Below are 20,090 nucleotides of genomic sequence, written 5' to 3'. Positions count from 1 at the left end.
AAATCGCGCATCCCCAGCAACTTGGCGGCCATCACCGACGCTGCCGTATACTCCGCTTCCATGGTGGAAAGGCTGACTCCAGTCTGCTTTCGGCAGGACACGGACCAACCGTCGACAGAGAACAGTCCGCCCGCGACGGACTTCCTGTCGGACTGTCGGCAGCGAAATCCACTTGCTGTACCCGACACTTCAGCGACTCCCCCAACGGGCAGTTGCCCTTCTTCTCATCCGCAATGTCTTTGAGCCCGCGAAATAACGCGCGATCCGCTTCCCAAGCTTCCGGTCTGACATCGTGGGACTGTTTGTGCGGTGTGACACTTTGTGGACCGCGTACGCGATGTCAAGGCGCGTGCACCGCGCCACCCACATGAAGCTGCCCACGAGGGATTAAAATGTGCGGATCGTGATCTCGTTGTCGCCACCGGTGAGAGGCAGCAGTACGTCCGCGGTCTCGTCGACTTCGTTGGACTCCGCCTCAATGGGCGTGCGCACGTCGTGCACGGACGCCATGCCGTGTTCACGCAGCATTTCCTCGATCGCGAGCTCTTGGTCCAGATCATAGCGTGCCTCAACGTCGTAGATCACATGCATACCCAGGATTTGTTGGCGGGGCCCAAGGTCTTGATCGCGAGCACGCTGAGTTAGCCGAAGAAAGCGTCGACGGCCTTCTGCTGCGTGCTCGTGACCAGGAGGTCGTCGACATACACGCCGACACCAGCAGGGTGCCTTCGCAGGATCTATAGTAGACGCACATGTCCGTGAGACTCTGCGAGAAGCCGATGCCTATCGGCGTCTGGTGAAGGAGCTGATTCCAGCGTTGTTCGGCTTGCTTGAGGCCGTACAACGCCTTCTTCAACTCCAGCACCAGCTCGTTGTCGCTGGACACGCCAAGTAAGCGCGTCAGCTCCTTCGGGATCACCATTCCGCGCGGTATGCGCAGGTATATGTCCAGCACAGACCCCTTCACCGCCTTCACGTAGGTTTTGGGCATGTCGCCATGCTTCGCGGGGACGCGTTACTTCCTGGCGAGCACGAAGATCAGCTTCACGCTGCTCATCTCGATGACAGCGGAGAATGTCACGCTGAAGTCGATTTCGAACTCCTGTTCGTTCCCGCAGGCGACGAGGCGAGCCTTCAGTCACCCGATGACACCCTCTGCTTCCACCTTGGTCTTGAAGACCCACTTGGTATTTAGCACGTGGCAGCCCTCAGGCTTGCACACGAGGCGCCATTGTCCTAGAACGCGTGCAGCTCGTCGGTCATCGCAGCAAGGCACTTGTCCTTGTGCTTGCTGCGCATTGCCTCCTGGTACGACTTCGGGTCGAACTCGACCACGCTGTTCACGACGTTGCGCGTAGCCTCCTGCGACGGCGCGGTCTCGTTCGCCGCGACTCCGGCGTTCTTGGCGACGGAGCGCGTCACGTGGCGCTCGCACGATCACGACTTCTTCTTATTGGTCGACGTGCGCTTCTTCTTGCCCTTTGCGGTCGTAGCCCCTGCCGCCGGCGCTTGAGCTCGTTTGTCCGCCGGCTCGTCGCCCTCGAGCGTCTCGCCGGCCTGATGGTGCAGCCGCTGCACCCGTAGGTTCTGCTCCTTGTCGAGCGTCTCAATGATTTTGGCGTGCTGCGTCGTGACCACCACGCGGTCCTTGGGCAAGTAGACCCGGTAGCCCTTGGTCTCCTCGCCGATGCCCACAGTTATGGCGGTCTGCGCGCGCTGCCGCGAAGCTCTTCTTGCGTGGGCCCCGGTACACAGCTCACAGCGACCCGAACACCACGTTCTCGCCGAGCGGCGGTGTCTTGCTCGTCAGGACCTTCAGCGGTGACGCACGCCCTGGATTGGAGTTGGCCGGGGCGCGGCTCAGGATGTACGTGGCGTACTGAACCGCGTCACCCCAGAACCTCAGCGGGAGCCCGCAGGAGAAGATCATGCACCGCGCCCTGTTCATGATGGTGCGGTGCATGTGCTCACCTTGCCGTTGCTTGACTGCTGCCTGGTCACGCCCGTTCGCTTGCAGAACAAGTTCACGTTCTCGTACTCACCCCGGGAGTTGGTGCGGAGAACGTGGATCTTGCAGTTGAGCTCCTTCTCGAAGTAGACGAGGAAGTGTTCGACGAACTTGGCCGCTGCGTCCTTGGTACGCGCCAGGAACACGCGGCAGTAGTTGGACTTGACGTCGATGAAGTTGATCATGTAGCGGTTGCCCAGCCGATCTTTGGGGATCATCGGCCCCTTCAAGTCGGAGCAGATGACCCCACCCAGGGCGAGTGTGCACCAGCGTCCTTCTTGGACCGACGGTTCTTCGTCTGCTTGCGCACGTGAGACGTGCTTGTGGTCGGTCAGATGGATGCCCGAGCTTGGATCCTTGGCGAGCAGCTTTCCCGCGTCGTAGTTGAGGTGGGCCAGACGCTTGTGGAAATCCAGCAGTGTGCCCTGCTGCACGTCCCCCGACACCTCTGCAAACTCCGCGAGCTCCTGGTTTAACGCAGCCATGATAACGTCCGATGGCAGCTCGCGCTTCGGCTACACCACGGCGGGCACGACCAAGACGTTGCTCCGCATCTCGACGTCAAACGTCAAACGCCACGCGTCCGTTGTCCTTGGCCGCTACGACGCGTTGTCGTCACGCTAGGTCAGCTCGAAGCCTCGCTTGTCGATCATTCCGTAGGAGATCAGGCTGTGCACCACACCCTTCGCAAAGTAGACGTTAGTGAGCTCCACCATTTGCTCCTCACCACACGCCGTGACACGCAGCATCACCTTGCCGCGCTTGGTGATGTGCAACGGCTCGCCGTTGGGTTGCACGCACTCGTCGCTGCACTCCTCCACGTCACCGAGAAGCGACTTGTCGCTCACGAGGTGACGGCTAGAACCACTGTTCAGGATCCACAGGTCGGTGGTGCCGCCGGTGTGCTCGCCGAAGGCCAGCGTGACGTCCCCTGGCTTCTTGAGGTCTGGACACGCCGCACGTAGATGTCCGACACGGCCGCACTTGTGGCAGCTCCACGTCTCCTTGAGCTGATTGGTGTGGTCCATCACTACTGACCGTCTCGCGGCCCAGCGACTTCTGCTTAGTCGCGACGGTCTCCCACGACTGCAGAAAGTGTGCGAGCTCCTCAACGTACTGCAGGAAATAGGTACGCGACTGGTCCACCTTGGCCATTAACACCGTGCGTAGCTCCGCGGAGGCGTACTGGACGATGTTGCTCAGTACCAGGTAGTCAGCGCCGCTTCCCGTGGCCTCGGAGATGGCCACGAGGTACATGTAGTGCTCGGACCACGATCGATTGATGTCCTTCGGCGCCGTGAACAACTTTATGGCTTGGGCGGGCGTAAAGTTTGTCTTGAACGCGTCCAACATCCACTCCATGGCGAACCGCAACGTGGGCAACTGGTTCCACCACGTGTCCACCTGCTTGTTGTTGTACCTCTCGGCCGTGTCCGACAGGTAGTGGCCGAGAAGGTCTACTTTCACGTCCTCCGACCACGCGAAGCCGCACGCCGACAGCCCGAACGCCACCTGCCGCTTAAACCCTCTGCCCCCAGTCCAGAAAGCCGGAGCCCAGCCCGACGTACAGCTCCTTGCCGTCAAACGGGCGGATCGCAAGCTTCTTCTAGCGGGACCTCTGGGTATCGAAACGCCTCGCCCTGGTTCTGCGGCTGGTACTGCGCAGGAGTGGCTTGTGTTTGAGCTGGTACCGGCGTCGCAGGTGGTTGCTATGCCTCTTGGTTAGCCTAAGCGGCGTGCTCCGCCGCATCGAGCCTCTGCAGCTCCGACATGCCCGTCTCGTGGACCCCGACGTCTGCGTGGCGCAGCCCGAAATACGGCGGGTGCACTGCCGGCCGGCGAGGGGCCTGCGTCTGCGGTGTGCCGCTCAACGAGTCGATGTGCATCCTCGACCCGCGTCCCAGGGTCGACGCGAAGAGGCTCGTGTTCACCATGGACTTGGGGTCTTGCTTGGGCGTCTCCACGCGCTTCTCGAGCTTCACCTGGGACTCCTGCAGCTTGTCCAGCCGGTCGGCGACGACGCGGAGCAGCCTTAGCAGCTTCGATGCCTCGTCCCGTTCGTGGGTGCCGCCGCGGCGACATCCGGGTTGCCGTCTTCCCTTGCGCGGTCGGACTCCGTTGGCATCGGGGCTCAAAACCTTTAAAAGGTAGCAGGTGCGTATTGAGGGGTACCGGTTTCAGACGGTAAGTACCCATAAACCGGTAGCCAAACCGGTCCAACACGATCCCGCGATGATTACGGTACGTTGATTACGCTATCGATGATTAGACGAGTAGGATTATTGGACGAGTGTTGGTGATTGGATGCGCCAATTGATTGGATGACCTAGGTAGTGAGGACAGTATAAGCTCCGATAAATCAAGCACTTCGGGATCTTCCTTCTTCCCCTCAAGTGTCTTCGCTCCGGTCTACTCCCCGAGTGGTGGCTCTTCCCCTCGCTCCGTACAAGCCAAACGTTGCCTAAAACACGTGACCTCTATCAGGTTATGAGCCCAAGTAACATGTCCTCTGCGTAAGACGTTTCAACTAAGGTGTTCATCGACAAGTTCAACGGTGACAGCTACGCAACGTGGAGCCGCTACATGTGTAGTGTGCTCCTGACCAAGTCAGAATGGCATGTCGTGAACCGAGAGACGACTCCAAGCTTCACGGACCCTCGTGCGAAGGACGAGTATGTTAAGTGGAGCAGCATCGCGTTCGGATTGATGCTGCTGCACATGGATGCGGACTACCACCACGCGGTCGACAACTGCGAGTAAGCGTGGACCGCGTGGGCGCGCTTGAAAACGTTGTACGGTGGATTGCAGAAGGCTGGTCGTATTTACCTGAAGCGACAGCTCTTCAGCATGGAGATGTCTGAAGGTGCGAATGTGTTGCATCACTGCAATGAAGTTCTCATTATCAGCGCCAAGCTTAGTAGCATCGGCGCCAAGATAGAGGCCGAGGACGCTGCGATCTGCTTGTTGCGCAGTCTTTCCAAGAGCTACGAGAGCGTCGTGCTACACCTGGAGATGAGTACTGCTGAGCTGAAGATGCAAGACGTTGTGAAGGTGCTCACGAACGAGCATATCAAAGAGACAAGGCGAGAAGACCTCCGCGGTGAAGACTGAAGACGCGGCGAAGGCGTTCAGTTCCGAGCGGGGGTCTCGCCAGTGTAATTACTACGGGAAATTGGGACACGTGATTGAGAAGTGCTGGACCAAGCAGAATGATGAGAATCGAGGAGGCCGACGCGGCGGCAACAGCTGTGGACGCGAGGCCAACAATCTCCAGTTGCGAAACGACGACTTTGACCACGGCTATGACCGCGTGGCGTTTGCGGTTTCGTTGGAATGTGTAGTAAGAGTATGCCTGGGATGTGGGCAGTCGACAGCGGTGCGACACACCATATCTGCAATGACAAGATTAAGTTTGTCATGCTGAACGAACGAGATGAAGGCGAGCTGAAGGTCGCTGATGGCACTAACGTTGCTATCAAGGGTGTGGGGACCATCATCGAGCGTGTGGCTCTGCCCAACGGCGATGAGCGCGAGATCGAGATCAACAACGTACTCTTCGTGCCGAAGATGAAGAAGAACTTTTAATCGGTGCCACAGATCAACAAAAGCGGCAAATTTCAAGTGGTGTTCGACGGTGAAACCATGCACGTTGCGCGCAAGGATTCGAAGGAAGTGATGGCTACAGCAGATCTCGTGGATGGTCTTTACTGACTGTGCACACCACTATGCTCGGTAAACGCAGTGACTTCGAAGTCGAATGTTGACTTGCACGCGCGCATGGGCCATGCCCCTATCGACGTGCTACGCAAGATGGTCAACAACGGCATGATCAAGGATGCCAAGGCACCTTTGATCTCAAGTGGGGAAAGTGTCTGCCACGGGTGTCAGCAAGGAAAAATGACCCAGAAGCCTTTCCCCAGTAACCGCGACAAACGCAGCAACGGCACGTTCGAGTTGCTTTATTTCGACATCTGCAACCCCATGGTAGAGTAATCGTTGGGGGGGGGCAAGTACTTGCTGCTCATCGTTGACGAAGTCAGTGGATGCAAGAAGGGTTTCTGCTTACGAGTCAAGTCGGACGCCGAAGAATGCCTCAAGAGCTATATCACGAAGGTACAGACGCAATTCGGCAAGCGGGTCAAGTTCGTACGCCATGACGGAGCTCGTGAGCTCGCGACAAGCTCACTCAAGATGTTCTACGAAGATCGAGGCATCAAACAGCAGACCACGGCTCCGTACGCGCACCAGACGAACGGCACTACAGAACGAGCTATCAGGACTATCGTCACGATTGGTAGCAGCATGTTGCACCATGCTAAGTTGGAGAAGTGTTTCGGGGGCGAATCGGCGATGGCCGCTATCTACACTAAGAGCCACCTACGGTCACCAAAGATCGAAAACAAGACTCCATATGAGATCGTGTACAAGTTCAAGCCTAGTGTAAAGCACATGCGTGCGTTTGGTTGTCGGACGTACGTCCTAACTCCGAGGGAAAAGAGACTCAAGTGGGATTCCAAGGCTCGAAAAGGGTTGTTCATGGGTAATGAAGAAGTGTCAAAGGCGTATCGAGCTTATGACGTCGAGGCGGGGCAGGTGGTAATCAGTTGCGATGTCAATTTCGACGAATCAAACTTTGGGATTTCGACGGCTAGTCCAAGCGACGACGACGCAGATTCTGATCTCGACCTCGACTCTCTCAGTATCAACGATACCGAAACTGCGGGCCCAACGGAATTCAAGCAGGCGGGGAAACGCAAGTCCCGCACAAAGTAACGTTCACGGCATGAGTACGAGATCGCGCGCTGCACAGCAGGCTGCCGGTTTGGAAAAAGTTATTGCTCCAGAAACCTCGTTTGAGCGTCAAACAAAGCGCCGATCAGGTGTGCGAAATGACTGTGATGTGGCCGATGAAGAAGAAAAAGATGTCGAGGATCAAGACGACGATGACGGAACTCCGCCTGTATTTTGGCGAGCATGTGCCAGCGCAGTGGAAGCTGGTGATTTCGCTGAGCCGGCAACGTTCCAAGAAGCGGTGATCGGGCCTAATCAAGTGCATTGGCGCAAGGCCATCCGTGCCGAACTTAAGTCGATGCGACTTTGCGGTGTGTTTCGAGCTGCCAAGTTACCGAACGGTCAGCGGGCCATCGGTACGAAGTGGTTGTTCAAGGTCAAGCGCAAAGCGGATGGTTCAATCGCGAAGTACAAGGCGCGCCTTGTGGCAAAAGGCTTCAAGCAGAAGTACGGCATTGACTACACGGAAACGTTTTCGCCCGTGGTGAAGTATGTGACGCTGCGCATGATCATTGCTTTGGTCGTGTACCTCGGCTGCCCCCTGGACCAGCTGAACGTGGTGACAGCATTCCTGTATGACATAATGAAGGAGGTGGTCTTCTGCATGGTGCCAGAAGGTGTCGAACTTGATGATGATTTCGACTGCCTGGAGCTGATGAATACGATCTACGGTCTCAAGCAAGCATCGCGCGTGTGGAACGAGACCTTCGACGACTACGTGTGCTCCATCGGCTTTCAAGTTTCAGCATACGACCCGTGTCTCTGCATCAAGATTGTGGATGGTCACTGTGTGCTTCTGCTGGTCTACGTAGATGACGTTTTGGTGACTGGTAGCTCGGCCGAGCTAATTGCAACCACCAAGAGCGATCACAAGAAGCGCTTCGAGATGACCGACAGTGGCAAGTGTGCGTTCGTACTGGGAATCGAGTTGGTGTACAACGCTGACGGGAGCGTGACGATTTTCCAGCGCCGACATGTCGACAATATCCTTTAGCGTTTTGGGTATGGATGAGTGCAAGGCGGTGGTGAGTCCAGCTGATTTGAGCTCTCGACTAGTTCCAAGCAGTGCATCGACCAAGGTGAACGCTCCGTTCCGCGAGGCTGTAGGCGCACTCATGCACTTGATGACCGCGACACGACCGGACATTGCCTTTGCCGTGGAATACGTTTATCGCTTCATGGAGAACCCACAAGTCGAGCATTGGGCTGCTGTGAAGCGCATCTTTTGCTTTCTACAAGGAGCTAAGTAGCATGGAATCTGCTTCAAGCCTGGTGACAAAGTGGATTTCCGCGGGTACTCTGACGCAGGCTGGGCTGGCGACCACTCCGATGCAAGTCAACCTTGGGCTACACGTTTCTTTTGATGAGCGCACCCGTAGGTTGGGGGAGCAAAAAGCAGTCAAGTGTGTCGTTGTCAACAAGCGAGGCAGAATACATCGCGCTAAGTTTAGCTATTCAAGAAGACAAGTGGGTTCACCGCTACTTTGCGAGATTTTGACGGCAGCAGGGGAGTCGGGACCAGAGCTCAAGACCCTCGAAGACAACCAGTCATGCATCAAGATGACCAAGAACCCAGTGAACCATGGTCGGGCCAAGCACATCGACATCAAGTACCATCACATTCGTGATGACGTCAAGCGCGGTGAGGTCAAACTGGAGTACTGCGAGACCTCTGTGATGCTGGCGGACATCATAACGAAGACGCTTCCGGGGCCACGTCACAAGGACCTTACGACGGCGCTCGGAGTCAACGCGTGTTCGCTTTGAGGGGGCATATTGAAGGGTACCGGTTTCAGACGGTAGGTACCCATATACCGGTAGCCAAACCGGTCCAACACGACCCCGCGATGATTACGGTACGTTGATTACGCTATCGATGATTAGACAAGTAGGATTGCGGACGTGTGTTGGTGATTGGATGCACCAATTAATTGGATGACCTAGGTAGTGAGGACAGTATAAGCTCCGATAAATCAAGCACTTCGGGATCTTCCTTCTTCCCCTCAAGTGTCTTCGCTCCGGTCTACTCCCCGAGTGGTGGCTCTTCCCCTCGCTCCGTACAAGCCAAACGTTGCCTAAAACACGTGACCTCTATCAGGTTATGAGCCCAAGTAACATGTCCTCTGCGTAAGACGTTTCAACTAAGGTGTCCATCGACAAGTTCAACGGTGACAGCTACGCAACGTGGAGCCGCTACATGTGTAGTGTGCTCCTGACCAAGTCAGAATGGCATGTCGTGAACTGAGAGACGACTCCAAGCTTCACGGACCCTCGTGCGAAGGACGAGTATGTTAAGTGGAGCAGCATCGCGTTCGGATTGATGCTGCTGCACATGGATGCGGACTACCACCACGCGGTCGACAACTGCGAGTAAGCGTGGACCGCGTGGGCGCGCTTGAAAACGTTGTACGGTGGATTGCAGAAGGCTGGTCGTATTTACCTGAAGCGACAGCTCTTCAGCATGGAGATGTCTGAAGGTGCGAATGTGTTGCATCACTGCAATGAAGTTCTCAATATCAGCACCAAGCTTAGTAGCATCGGCGCCAAGATAGAGGCCGAGGACGCTGCGATCTGCTTGTTGCGCAGTCTTTCCAAGAGCTACGAGAGCGTCGTGCTACACCTGGAGATGAGTACTGCTGAGCTGAAGATGCAAGACGTTGTGAAGGTGCTCACGAACGAGCATATCAAAGAGACAAGGCGAGAAGACCTCCGCGGTGAAGACTGAAGACGCGGCGAAGGCGTTCAGTTCCGAGCGGGGGTCTCGCCAGTGTAATTACTACGGGAAATTGGGACACGTGATTGAGAAGTGCTGGACCAAGCAGAATGATGAGAATCGAGGAGGCCGACGCGGCGGCAACAGCTGTGGACGCGAGGCCAACAATCTCCAGTTGCGAAACGACGACTTTGACCACGGCTATGACCGCGTGGCGTTTGCGGTTTCGTTGGAATGTGTAGTAAGAGTATGCCTGGGATGTGGGCAGTCGACAGCGGTGCGACACACCATATCTGCAATGACAAGATTAAGTTTGTCATGCTGAACGAACGAGATGAAGGCGAGCTGAAGGTCGCTGATGGCACTAACGTTGCTATCAAGGGTGTGGGGACCATCATCGAGCGTGTGGATCTGCCCAACGGCGATGAGCGCGAGATCGAGATCAACAACGTACTCTTCGTGCCGAAGATGAAGAAGAACTTTTAATCGGTGCCACAGATCAACAAAAGCGGCAAATTTCAAGTGGTGTTCGACGGTGAAACCATGCACGTTGCGCGCAAGGATTCGAAGGAAGTGATGGCTACAGCAGATCTCGTGGATGGTCTTTACTGACTGTGCACACCACTATGCTCGGTAAACGCAGTGACTTCGAAGTCGAATGCTGACTTGCACGCGCGCATGGGCCATGACCCTATCGACGTGCTACGCAAGATGGTCAACAACGGCATGATCAAGGATGCCAAGGCACCTTTGAACTCAAGTGGGGAAAGTGTCTGCCACGGGTGTCAGCAAGGAAAAATGACCCAGAAGCCTTTCCCCAGTAACCGCGACAAACGCAGCAACGGCACGTTCGAGTTGCTTTATTTCGACATCTGCAACCCCATGGTAGAGTAATCGTTGGGGGGGGGGCAAGTACTTGCTGCTCATCGTTGACGAAGTCAGTGGATGCAAGAAGGGTTTCTGCTTACGAGTCAAGTCGGACGCCGAAGAATGCCTCAAGAGCTATATCACGAAGGTACAGACGCAATTCGGCAAGCGGGTCAAGCTCGTACGCCATGACGGAGCTCGTGAGCTCGCGACAAGCTCACTCAAGATGTTCTACGAAGATCGAGGCATCAAACAGCAGACCACGGCTCCGTACGCGCACCAGACGAACGGCACTACAGAACGAGCTATCAGGACTATCGTCACGATTGGTAGCAGCATGTTGCACCATGCTAAGTTGGAGAAGTGTTTCGGGGGCGAATCGGCGATGTCCGCTATCTACACTAAGAGCCACCTACGGTCACCAAAGATCGAAAACAAGACTCCATATGAGATCGTGTACAAGTTCAAGCCTAGTGTAAAGCACATGCGTGCGTTTGGTTGTCGGACGTACGTCCTAACTCCGAGGGAAAAGAGACTCAAGTGGGATTCCAAGGCTCGAAAAGGGTTGTTCATGGGTAATGAAGAAGTGTCAAAGGCGTATCGAGCTTATGACGTCGAGGCGGGGCAGGTGGTAATCAGTTGCGATGTCAATTTCGACGAATCAAACTTTGGGATTTCGACGGCTAGTCCAAGCGACGACGACGCAGATTCTGATCTCGACCTCGACTCTCTCAGTATCAACGATACCGAAACTGCGGGCCCAACGGAATTCAAGCAGGCGGGGAAACGCAAGTCCCGCACAAAGTAACGTTCACGGCATGAGTACGAGATCGCGCGCTGCACAGCAGGCTGCCGGTTTGGAAAAAGTTATTGCTCCAGAAACCTCGTTTGAGCGTCAAACAAAGCGCCGATCAGGTGTGCGAAATGACTGTGATGTGGCCGATGAAGAAGAAAAAGATGTCGAGGATCAAGACGACGATGACGGAACTCCGCCTGTATTTTGGCGAGCATGTGCCAGCGCAGTGGAAGCTGGTGATTTCGCTGAGCCGGCAACGTTCCAAGAAGCGGTGATCAGGCCTAATCAAGTGCATTGGCGCAAGGCCATCCGTGCCGAACTTAAGTCGATGCGACTTCGCGGTGTGTTTCGAGCTGCCAAGTTACCGAACGGTCAGCGGGCCATCGGTACGAAGTGGTTGTTCAAGGTCAAGCGCAAAGCGGATGGTTCAATCGCGAAGTACAAGGCGCGCCTTGTGGCAAAAGGCTTCAAGCAGAAGTACGGCATTGACTACACGGAAACGTTTTTGCCCGTGGTGAAGTATGTGACGCTGCGCATGATCATTGCTTTGGTCGTGTACCTCGGCTGGCCCCTGGACCAGCTGAACGTGGTGACAGCATTCCTGTATGACATAATGAAGGAGGTGGTCTTCTGCATGGTGCCAGAAGGTGTCGAACTTGATGATGATTTCGACTGCCTGGAGCTGATGAATACGATCTACGGTCTCAAGCAAGCATCGCGCGTGTGGAACGAGACCTTCGACGACTACGTGTGCTCCATCGGCTTTCAAGTTTCAGCATACGACCCGTGTCTCTGCATCAAGATTGTGGATGGTCACTGTGTGCTTCTGCTGGTCTACGTAGATGACGTTTTGGTGACTGGTAGCTCGGCCGAGCTAATTGCAACCACCAAGAGCGATCACAAGAAGCGCTTCGAGATGACCGACAGTGGCAAGTGTGCGTTCGTACTGGGAATCGAGTTGGTGTACAACGCTGACGGGAGCGTGACGATTTTCCAGCGCCGACATGTCGACAATATCCTTTAGCGTTTTGGTATGGATGAGTGCAAGGCGGTGGTGAGTCCAGCTGATTTGAGCTCTCGACTAGTTCCAAGCAGTGCATCGACCAAGGTGAACGCTCCGTTCCGCGAGGCTGTAGGCGCACTCATGCACTTGATGACCGCGACACGACCGGACATTGCCGTTGCCGTGGAATGCTTCATGGAGAACCCACAAGTCGAGCATTGGGCTGCTGTGAAGCGCATCTTTTGCTTTCTACAAGGAGCTAAGTAGCATGGAATCTGCTTCAAGCCTGGTGACAAAGTGGATTTCCGCGGGTACTCTGACGCAGGCTGGGCTGGCGACCACTCCCATGCAAGTCAACTTCGGGCTACACGTTTCTTTTGATGAGCGCACCCGTAGGTTGGGGGAGCAAAAAGCAGTCAAGTGTGTCGTTGTCAACAAGCGAGGCAGAATACATCGCGCTAAGTTTAGCTATTCAAGGAACCCAAGTGGGTTCACCGCTACTTTGCGAGATTTTGACGGCAGCAGGGGAGTCGGGACCAGAGCTCAAGACCCTCGAAGACAACCAGTCATGCATCAAGATGACCAAGAACCCAGTGAACCATGGTCGGGCCAAGCACATCGACATCAAGTACCATCACATTCGTGATGACGTCAAGCGCGGTGAGGTCAAACTGGAGTACTGCGAGACCTCTGTGATGCTGGCGGACATCATAACGAAGACGCTTCCGGGGCCACGTCACAAGGACCTTACGACGGCGCTCGGAGTCAACGCGTGTTCGCTTTGAGGGGGCATATTGAAGGGTACCGGTTTCAGACGGTAAGTACCCATATACCGGTAGCCAAACCGGTCCAACACGACCCCCGCGATGATTACGGTACGTTGATTACGCTATCGATGATTAGACAAGTAGGATTGCGGACGTGTGTAGGTAATTGGATGCACCAATTAATTGGATGACCTAGGTAGTGAGGACAGTATAAGCTCCGATAAATCAAGCACTTCGGGATCTTCCTTCTTCCCCTCAAGTGTCTTCGCTCCGGTCTACTCCCCGAGTGGTGGCTCTTCCCCTCGCTCCGTACAAGCCAAACGTTGCCTAAAACCCGTGACCTCTATCAGTGCGTAGTAGGAAGCAAAATGGAAAGTGAGATTAGCGAGTGACCGTTCGGCCATCTATTCTTACCCACGCACGCCATCCGAGACCTCAAGCTAGTCGGCGCATCCCCTAAATCTGGGCGCCAGATCCCTCGGATTTCAACAGCCGCATGTAAAGAGAAATAGACCGTTTTGCCGCCGCGGCGACATCCGGGTTGTCGCCTCACCTTGCGCGAGCGTCGGCGGTGCTCCCATCTCCATCGACGGAGATGGCCCTTGCGCGACCGGTCTCCGTTGGCACCTGGGCTTAAAACCTTTTAAAAGGTAGCAGGTGCGTAGTAGGAAGGTGAATGGAAAGTGAGATTAGTGTGTGACCGTTCGGCCATCTATCCTTCTTATCCTTACCCACGCACGCCATCCGAGACCTCACGCTAGTCGGGGCATCCCCTGAATCCTGGCGCCAGATCCCTCGGATTTCAACAACCGCACGTAAAGAGAAACGAAACATATTTCAAGTCATTGCACACAGTTTATGGGAACACACTTTTCAAAACTACCAGTAGCGATCCGAGTAAACTTGGCGTCACTAGCTCGAAAATTAGCTACAACTATTCGCCATATTTCCATGCTTAAATAGAGCAGACACTACAGCGCGAAGCAGCTGCAGGAGCTCTCTACTACCGGGGAACCTGTTGCCGCCCGATCCTCCTGGTAATAGCGTGCACGGGGATAACCGGATTAGGGCAAGCTCAACATATTTTACTGCGCTCACCCCCAAATGCAATATTGACGATCGCAAACTCCCCACATGTGTCACAAGAAGTTGGTCGAATTGCAAGATCAGAGTGAAGAATGGGAGCAGATAAGCTTGGAGGAGTCTTCAAAAGATGAAGTGATGTAGATTAGAGCTGGCCCACTGCAGCAGACTTAAGATGGCCGGTTTTAACTGAACTACACTGGTACAGACTAAAGCATAGTGACGTCTTAACTAACAGCTTTAAAGGGCCTTTTGTATCGGATCATCATCTTCCAGAGGTAGCTGTGCAGCGTGCAACTATGTAAAGGTGCAAACATTGACAGCCTCCCTGCCTTTTTGCATATTTTAGCACATTCCTAAAGCATTTGATATTTCAGGTCTCCAAAGATTCCCATTGCACACGCCTCAGACTTTGGAGTCGTCAGCCGAGGAAGCCCCGAGTTAGCTGTTTCAGCTTAGTTCATTCCGTCTTGATGTCTGGGAAGACGGACTATGCGGGCAGGCCATGGTAGCGATCTCGAGGACTGTGCGATCAGCAGCACCGGTGCCGGGCACGCCATCACCAGCGTCAAAAGGGCTGGAGAAACGGAAGCTCGACTCAGCAGCCAAGATCCGAGAGCGCAAACCCAAGCGAGTGCTAGATCACAGGGAGGACCAAGGTTCTGGTGTCGAGTTAGGCACGGAGGCAGACTGCGCGATGACCAGAGGGTGTGAAGGTTCGGGTTGATGGAAAAGGAAGAATGCTGCTGGGGGCAAGGCGAAGAAGACTGTCGGCGGCTTGCTTTCAGAAACCCCTCGAGCCGTCATGACCGAGACCACTGTAGCGTGCGCAGTGTGCCAACGCATGAAGCCTGCTGCGTTTTCGCAGGCTCCATTACAATCACTACCGACACCGTCGGAGTGCTGGCAGTCCATTTCTATGAACTTTTTTTTCGGTCTTCTGCCAGACAACAAGCGGAGAACTGGCGTTGTGGTCTTTGTTGACTGATTCAGCAGGATGGTTCATCTTGCTGCAGTACCGGCTGAAAGCACGTCCGTGCCGACCACACAACGGTTTTTTGACATGGTGTTCCGACATCATGAAATGCCGCTCGACATTGTGTTGGATTGTGATCCACGCTTCACAGCGCGGTTCTGACAAGAAGTGTTTACATGTCTTGAACCGCAACTGTCGATGTCGACTGCGGATCACCCGCAGACGGACGGACAGACCGATCGCGTAAATCGCGCGCTCGGTGACATACTGAAGAGCCACGCACACTCGTTCCAACAGTGGAGCGACTGCTTGACGATGGCAGCGTTTGCCATCAACAACTCGGTGCATGCGTCGACAGGGCTTTCACCGATTTACGTGAATGTCTTGCGGTATCCACACTCCTCGGAACGGTGGCTTCCTCCTTAATTACAGTGAAGATCTATGGTTGCGTCGAAACAACCGCAGAAGAACACTGACATCGATGTGGTATCATCGGTGACGACGCGAAGACAAGCGTCTCGCTCCGGAAACGAGGCGAATACCAAGAATACCGTGTCTGTGCATGGCACAGGCACCGCGAAGATTGACAAAGTGCTACCCACTCGGGGACTTTGCTTTTGCGCAAAGTCTTCTTCGACGCATTTCATCGAAGCTCGTGCTGATATGTTTTTTCTACAGCGCTAGGCAAACATCAGCTCAGCGAACTAAGAGCTAAGCTCAGGATAAAATCGCTTGAGGTGCAATCAGCCATTCTGTATAGTTCACTTATGCATGAGGCATCCCTACTCAAATTGCGTTCCTTTCATATTTTTTCATTGAGTTTATATTTTGGTCGCCCTATGGTTTTTGCCTCACTAAGGTTTCCCTGATCTTGTATTGAATTTTAATAGGCATATGACACTCTACATCCATGCAGACACAATCGGTTCTTGCTGGGAACATTCATTATCGATAAGGCAAACCCGCAAAAATCTCTACCGACTCCTGTCCATCTACTTCTTCTTGTAGACAATGAAAGGCCGAATGCAGGTCACGAAGGTGATCTAATCCATCGCCAACGACACTAGCTTGGAACCCTTCGAGTCGAAAATCCGCCAGATCTTGCCCTTCTTCCCTTAGACACTGAGAGCGAGGGCGTATCCAACGAGTCTGAGATCGTACGCAGCAACAAAGTAAAGTCCACTGTGGAGAGGCACTTTCTCCAGTACACGTTATCCACAGCATCCAGTAATGGGGAGGCTGTCTTTGTCGATGGCATTGATAATAAAAGCACGGTCAGCATCCGCATGAGCCGAAGGACTGCCTTCCACGAAAGTATCCCGTGTGGGGTCTATTCGACGCTCTTGGAGTTCATCAACAACAAATGTACCAGTATCATCTTCCGTCACGATGTCTGGTCGTCCAGCAAGCTCGGCAGCACGCTTTAATGCACTGAGCATGAATAGACTCGAGCATCAGCACCAGCTGCTCGCTTGTCGAGCTCGTCTTAAGCCAGAAGCAATTGAGCATTTCCACGTCGAAAGCCTTCCAACGATCCACGAGGTCCAACTCCTCGGCGAAATCATCGTCCAGCAACTGCTGGCGAGGCTCCCATGTGCGATGATAGTAGCGTCGGCTCACAAGCAGACGGCTCAGCCACGGCGCATGATAATATGGACCACGAGGACAATCACGGCAATCATTGATACGAGCCACGCTCCAGGTCTTTGTTGTAGCTTCATAGTCAACTGTGACAGTCACTTGCTTGCTACGGTAGTACTTGTCGTATATCGGATAATATATTTCATCATCATATGAGTGTCCGGAGTCAGAAGTGGCCAGAACGGTAGCAGTAGCTGCACATTCGGTGTCTGTAGCCAGTCCGGTGGCATAAGGGATGTGTGCGCTACCCGTGACACCCTGGATGCTTTCAGTTGTCTGGGCTCTCCGAGAAGCCTGGCCTGTTCTACTAGCCACATGCTCTACCTCTTCGTGATGCCTGGCTCCATTGACCAGCAGCCTGCAGCTTCCGTCAAGATCTGAGCTGCAGTATGGTATGTGGCTAGAGGTTGAGCCCATGTCACTATGGTACCTCAATACAATACCAGAAGAACAATCCACCGTGGCAGCAGCAAGATGTTCCGTCGGCGCACTCGTTGACACTCCAGCGCCACTACGCGAGCTGTACGACGCAACACTGCTCAATGTGGCTGCTGTATTCACAGAAGCACGTTCGTACTTGCGCATTCACTTGCGCTGGATGTTCTAGTAGAAGTTCCTCGTGAGAAGAGAGTCTGTCTTTTCACGGCCAAAGATGCCCTGCCGTAGGGGCATCGTGATACTTGTACAAGATCCGCATACGCAGATCATAACCATTCGGCACGACGACGCGATCCGCATCACCGTCCACTGCGCTGTATAGTAGCAGTCCTTCGTGCACACGATATCGGTGTGCACGAGCTCGCAGATGTGGCGACAACTTCTGACGTGCCGTGTTGGTAAGTGCTAAGACATTGTCTAGCAATTATTTCGCGTCTGCACCTCTTGCACACACGTTCTTCACGTCTTCGATCCATGGCGACGACGGAACACTTACTCGTTCGACGTCAATCCGATTGGCGTCGGTTATCTTAGCAGCGTAATTAGGCCGACGCAACGACGCATCTGTCACCACATTCAACCTTCCAGATGTGTACTCAACCTGGAAGTCGTACTCCGCAAAGAGCGATAGCCATCTCGCCATTCGTTGGGAGATGTGCAGAGTCTTCACTGCCATTGGCAGTGAAGCGTGGTAGATGTAGACCACGAATGGTCTACTCATAAGTAGATACACTCGAAACGTCGCGAGTGCATACTTCATGGCAAGGAGCGCCTCGTCATGTACGGGGTAGTTACGCTCAGCTGGCTTCCGCTGACACAACTGGTAGTAGACCACATGAGCACGGCCTTCGTGATCATGCTGCATCAACGCGCATCTAGTCGCAAAATCGGACGCGTCACGCACGATGTGGAATGGGCAATCTTGGTCAGCCACTGCCAAGATCGGCGCCGCAGTCAAGCCCTGCTAGACTGTATTGAAGGCCTAATGACACTCAGCAGTCCAAATCCACTCAGCTTCCTTCTTCAAAAGCTGCGGCAGCGGGCAAATTTAGCCCGCGTAATTATCAACGTACTTGCACAAGTACGTTGCAAGTCCAAGAAACTACATCAGTTCCTTGACGTTGGATGGCGTAGGTCATTCTTTGATCACTCTGACCTATTCTGAGTCGAGGCGTACGCCGTTCTTCCCGGCATGACACCCAAAACCGGGTTTCTCACTCGCCCCGAAGGTACATTTCTTCAGGCTCGCATAGCACTTATGCTTACGCAGCCCTAGCATCTGATGGAGGTGCTCTTTGTGCACCTCAAAGCCGGACTTCCCGTCCACAGCCCGGCTGTGAACGAACACGTCACCGAAGTAGCTCGGTGCGAAGTCACGCACTGAGCGCAATAGATGTGTGACATATTTATTGAAGGCTGCAGGGGCGTTCTCCAGTCCCTGTGGTATTACGAGCCACTCCCAAATTATACCGCTTGGAGTGCTCACCGCCGTGAGAGGGATGTTCCTCTCACGTATCAGGATCGGATGAGCCCCGCTGTGCAAATCAAGAGCACTATAGATGGTACTCCTGGCCATCGAATCAATGATAGCATCTTATCGTGGTATCGGCGTCTGTGCCGGTATCGTCACATCGTTCAGCTTGTTGTAAGGATGAACGATGCGCCATCCACCCGGTGGCTTTATGGCACAGAACGTTGGTGTGCGGAAACATTGATTCCCGCACTTGACCCGCTTTACGACGACTGCCAAAGAAGTTGTCGATTGCCTTGACTTGAATCCGCGGCAGTGGCCACTGCCGCGTCACACAGTACTTCGTATCCGGCCCGAGGTCGAGCTCGGGCTGTATGCCCTTGTCCTGCGGCAATTCCGCGGGGATCTTATGCGGGAGCACATCCTTGTGCTCCAGCACAACATCATAGAAGGGACTCGACTATAGCGAGTCCCAGCTCTGCTCGTCGAAGCGCTGCTTCTTCATCTTCGCGTCAGGAGTGTCCCGACTCTCAGCGGTATTCGCAGCGTGAAGTTGTTTGAACGCCTCCGCTTTGCGTTTCATCCTATTGGTATTCGAAAGGATGTATATCTGTTCGATGCGTCCATCGTACAGGTCCTTCGCAAAGCGCATCCAGCTCATGACTGGAAGAGACGTCAACTCCGACGCACACGTCGGAGGATTCTCCAGCTGCTTGACCATACTGGAGACCAGTAGGGATCCGCGTCAAGACGTTCCACGTCTCGACGAACGACGTCTTTTCCGATATCTACCTGGCGGACATCGCTTGTATCGCCTCGGTCCCGGACCGAGACTTGCGCAGCTTTCGTTGCTTGCGCCGTCTTTTGAACATGTAACGGGCCTGGGGCGTCCGTTACTTGCTTACACGTAGTGATGAGGAAGCGCACACGTCCAGTGATACTGAAACCAAGTACTTAGTCTGAAGGAAAATCAACTCTGTTTTTATTTAGGTCCAGGGCAGCTTGCCCTGACCACTCAAATACACTTCAACTCCTTATTGGTTGATGATGGGTCTGGCTCCCCATATTTCAACCAATAAGGTGACGGCAGTTCAGCACACGCTACTCGTGTGCTGCTGCACCTACTTTTGTAATGCAAATCTACCTACTTATGTAATGGTGTGAACCACTACAAAGAACCTATAAAACTACCTACATATGCAACTTGGGAGAGCCCATTACATCACCCCCCGAATTCTCACAGCAATCACCTAACGGGGGTGCGCTTCGGAGAACAATCGAGAAAACTGGGAAATGGCGGAGAAGAGAACGCTTGAGAACTTGACGGGCGGGAGCTCCTGCGAAGCCCAGGAGCAGCACAATACAACTTGCGCGGACGAGAACAACATGGCGCAGCAGACGGGGGCGGCGAACCAGGCAGGAAGCGGAACAACGCGGACGGCTCCAGCGTCGGCGACGACGCTGAACAGTGGGTGGACCGCTGATATCGCACCTGAGAGCGTGAGTCGACTTGGGGCTCGGCCCGGCGTAATGAAC

The 20,090-nt window shown here is 54.3% G+C and overlaps 1 protein-coding gene across 1 annotated transcript; it reads right to left on the bottom strand.

The window, feature by feature from the left end:
* Window positions 1-3,162: 3,162 nt before the first annotated feature.
* Window positions 3,163-3,942, bottom strand: PITG_13764 (uncharacterized protein; the record flags this gene model as incomplete). Its single annotated transcript, XM_002899413.1, has 5 exons — window positions 3,163-3,178; window positions 3,264-3,478; window positions 3,534-3,614; window positions 3,779-3,836; window positions 3,902-3,942. The coding sequence occupies 5 exons, from the start codon at window positions 3,940-3,942 to the stop codon at window positions 3,163-3,165; spliced, it is 411 nt and encodes a 136-aa protein (XP_002899459.1).
* Window positions 3,943-20,090: the final 16,148 nt, after the last annotated feature.

Source organism: Phytophthora infestans, genomic scaffold (genome assembly GCF_000142945.1).
Source record: "Phytophthora infestans T30-4 supercont1.30 genomic scaffold, whole genome shotgun sequence".
In the NCBI taxonomy this organism is placed as follows: Eukaryota; Oomycota; class Peronosporomycetes; order Peronosporales; family Peronosporaceae; genus Phytophthora; species Phytophthora infestans.
This window is presented reverse-complemented; position numbering and strand designations above follow the sequence as displayed.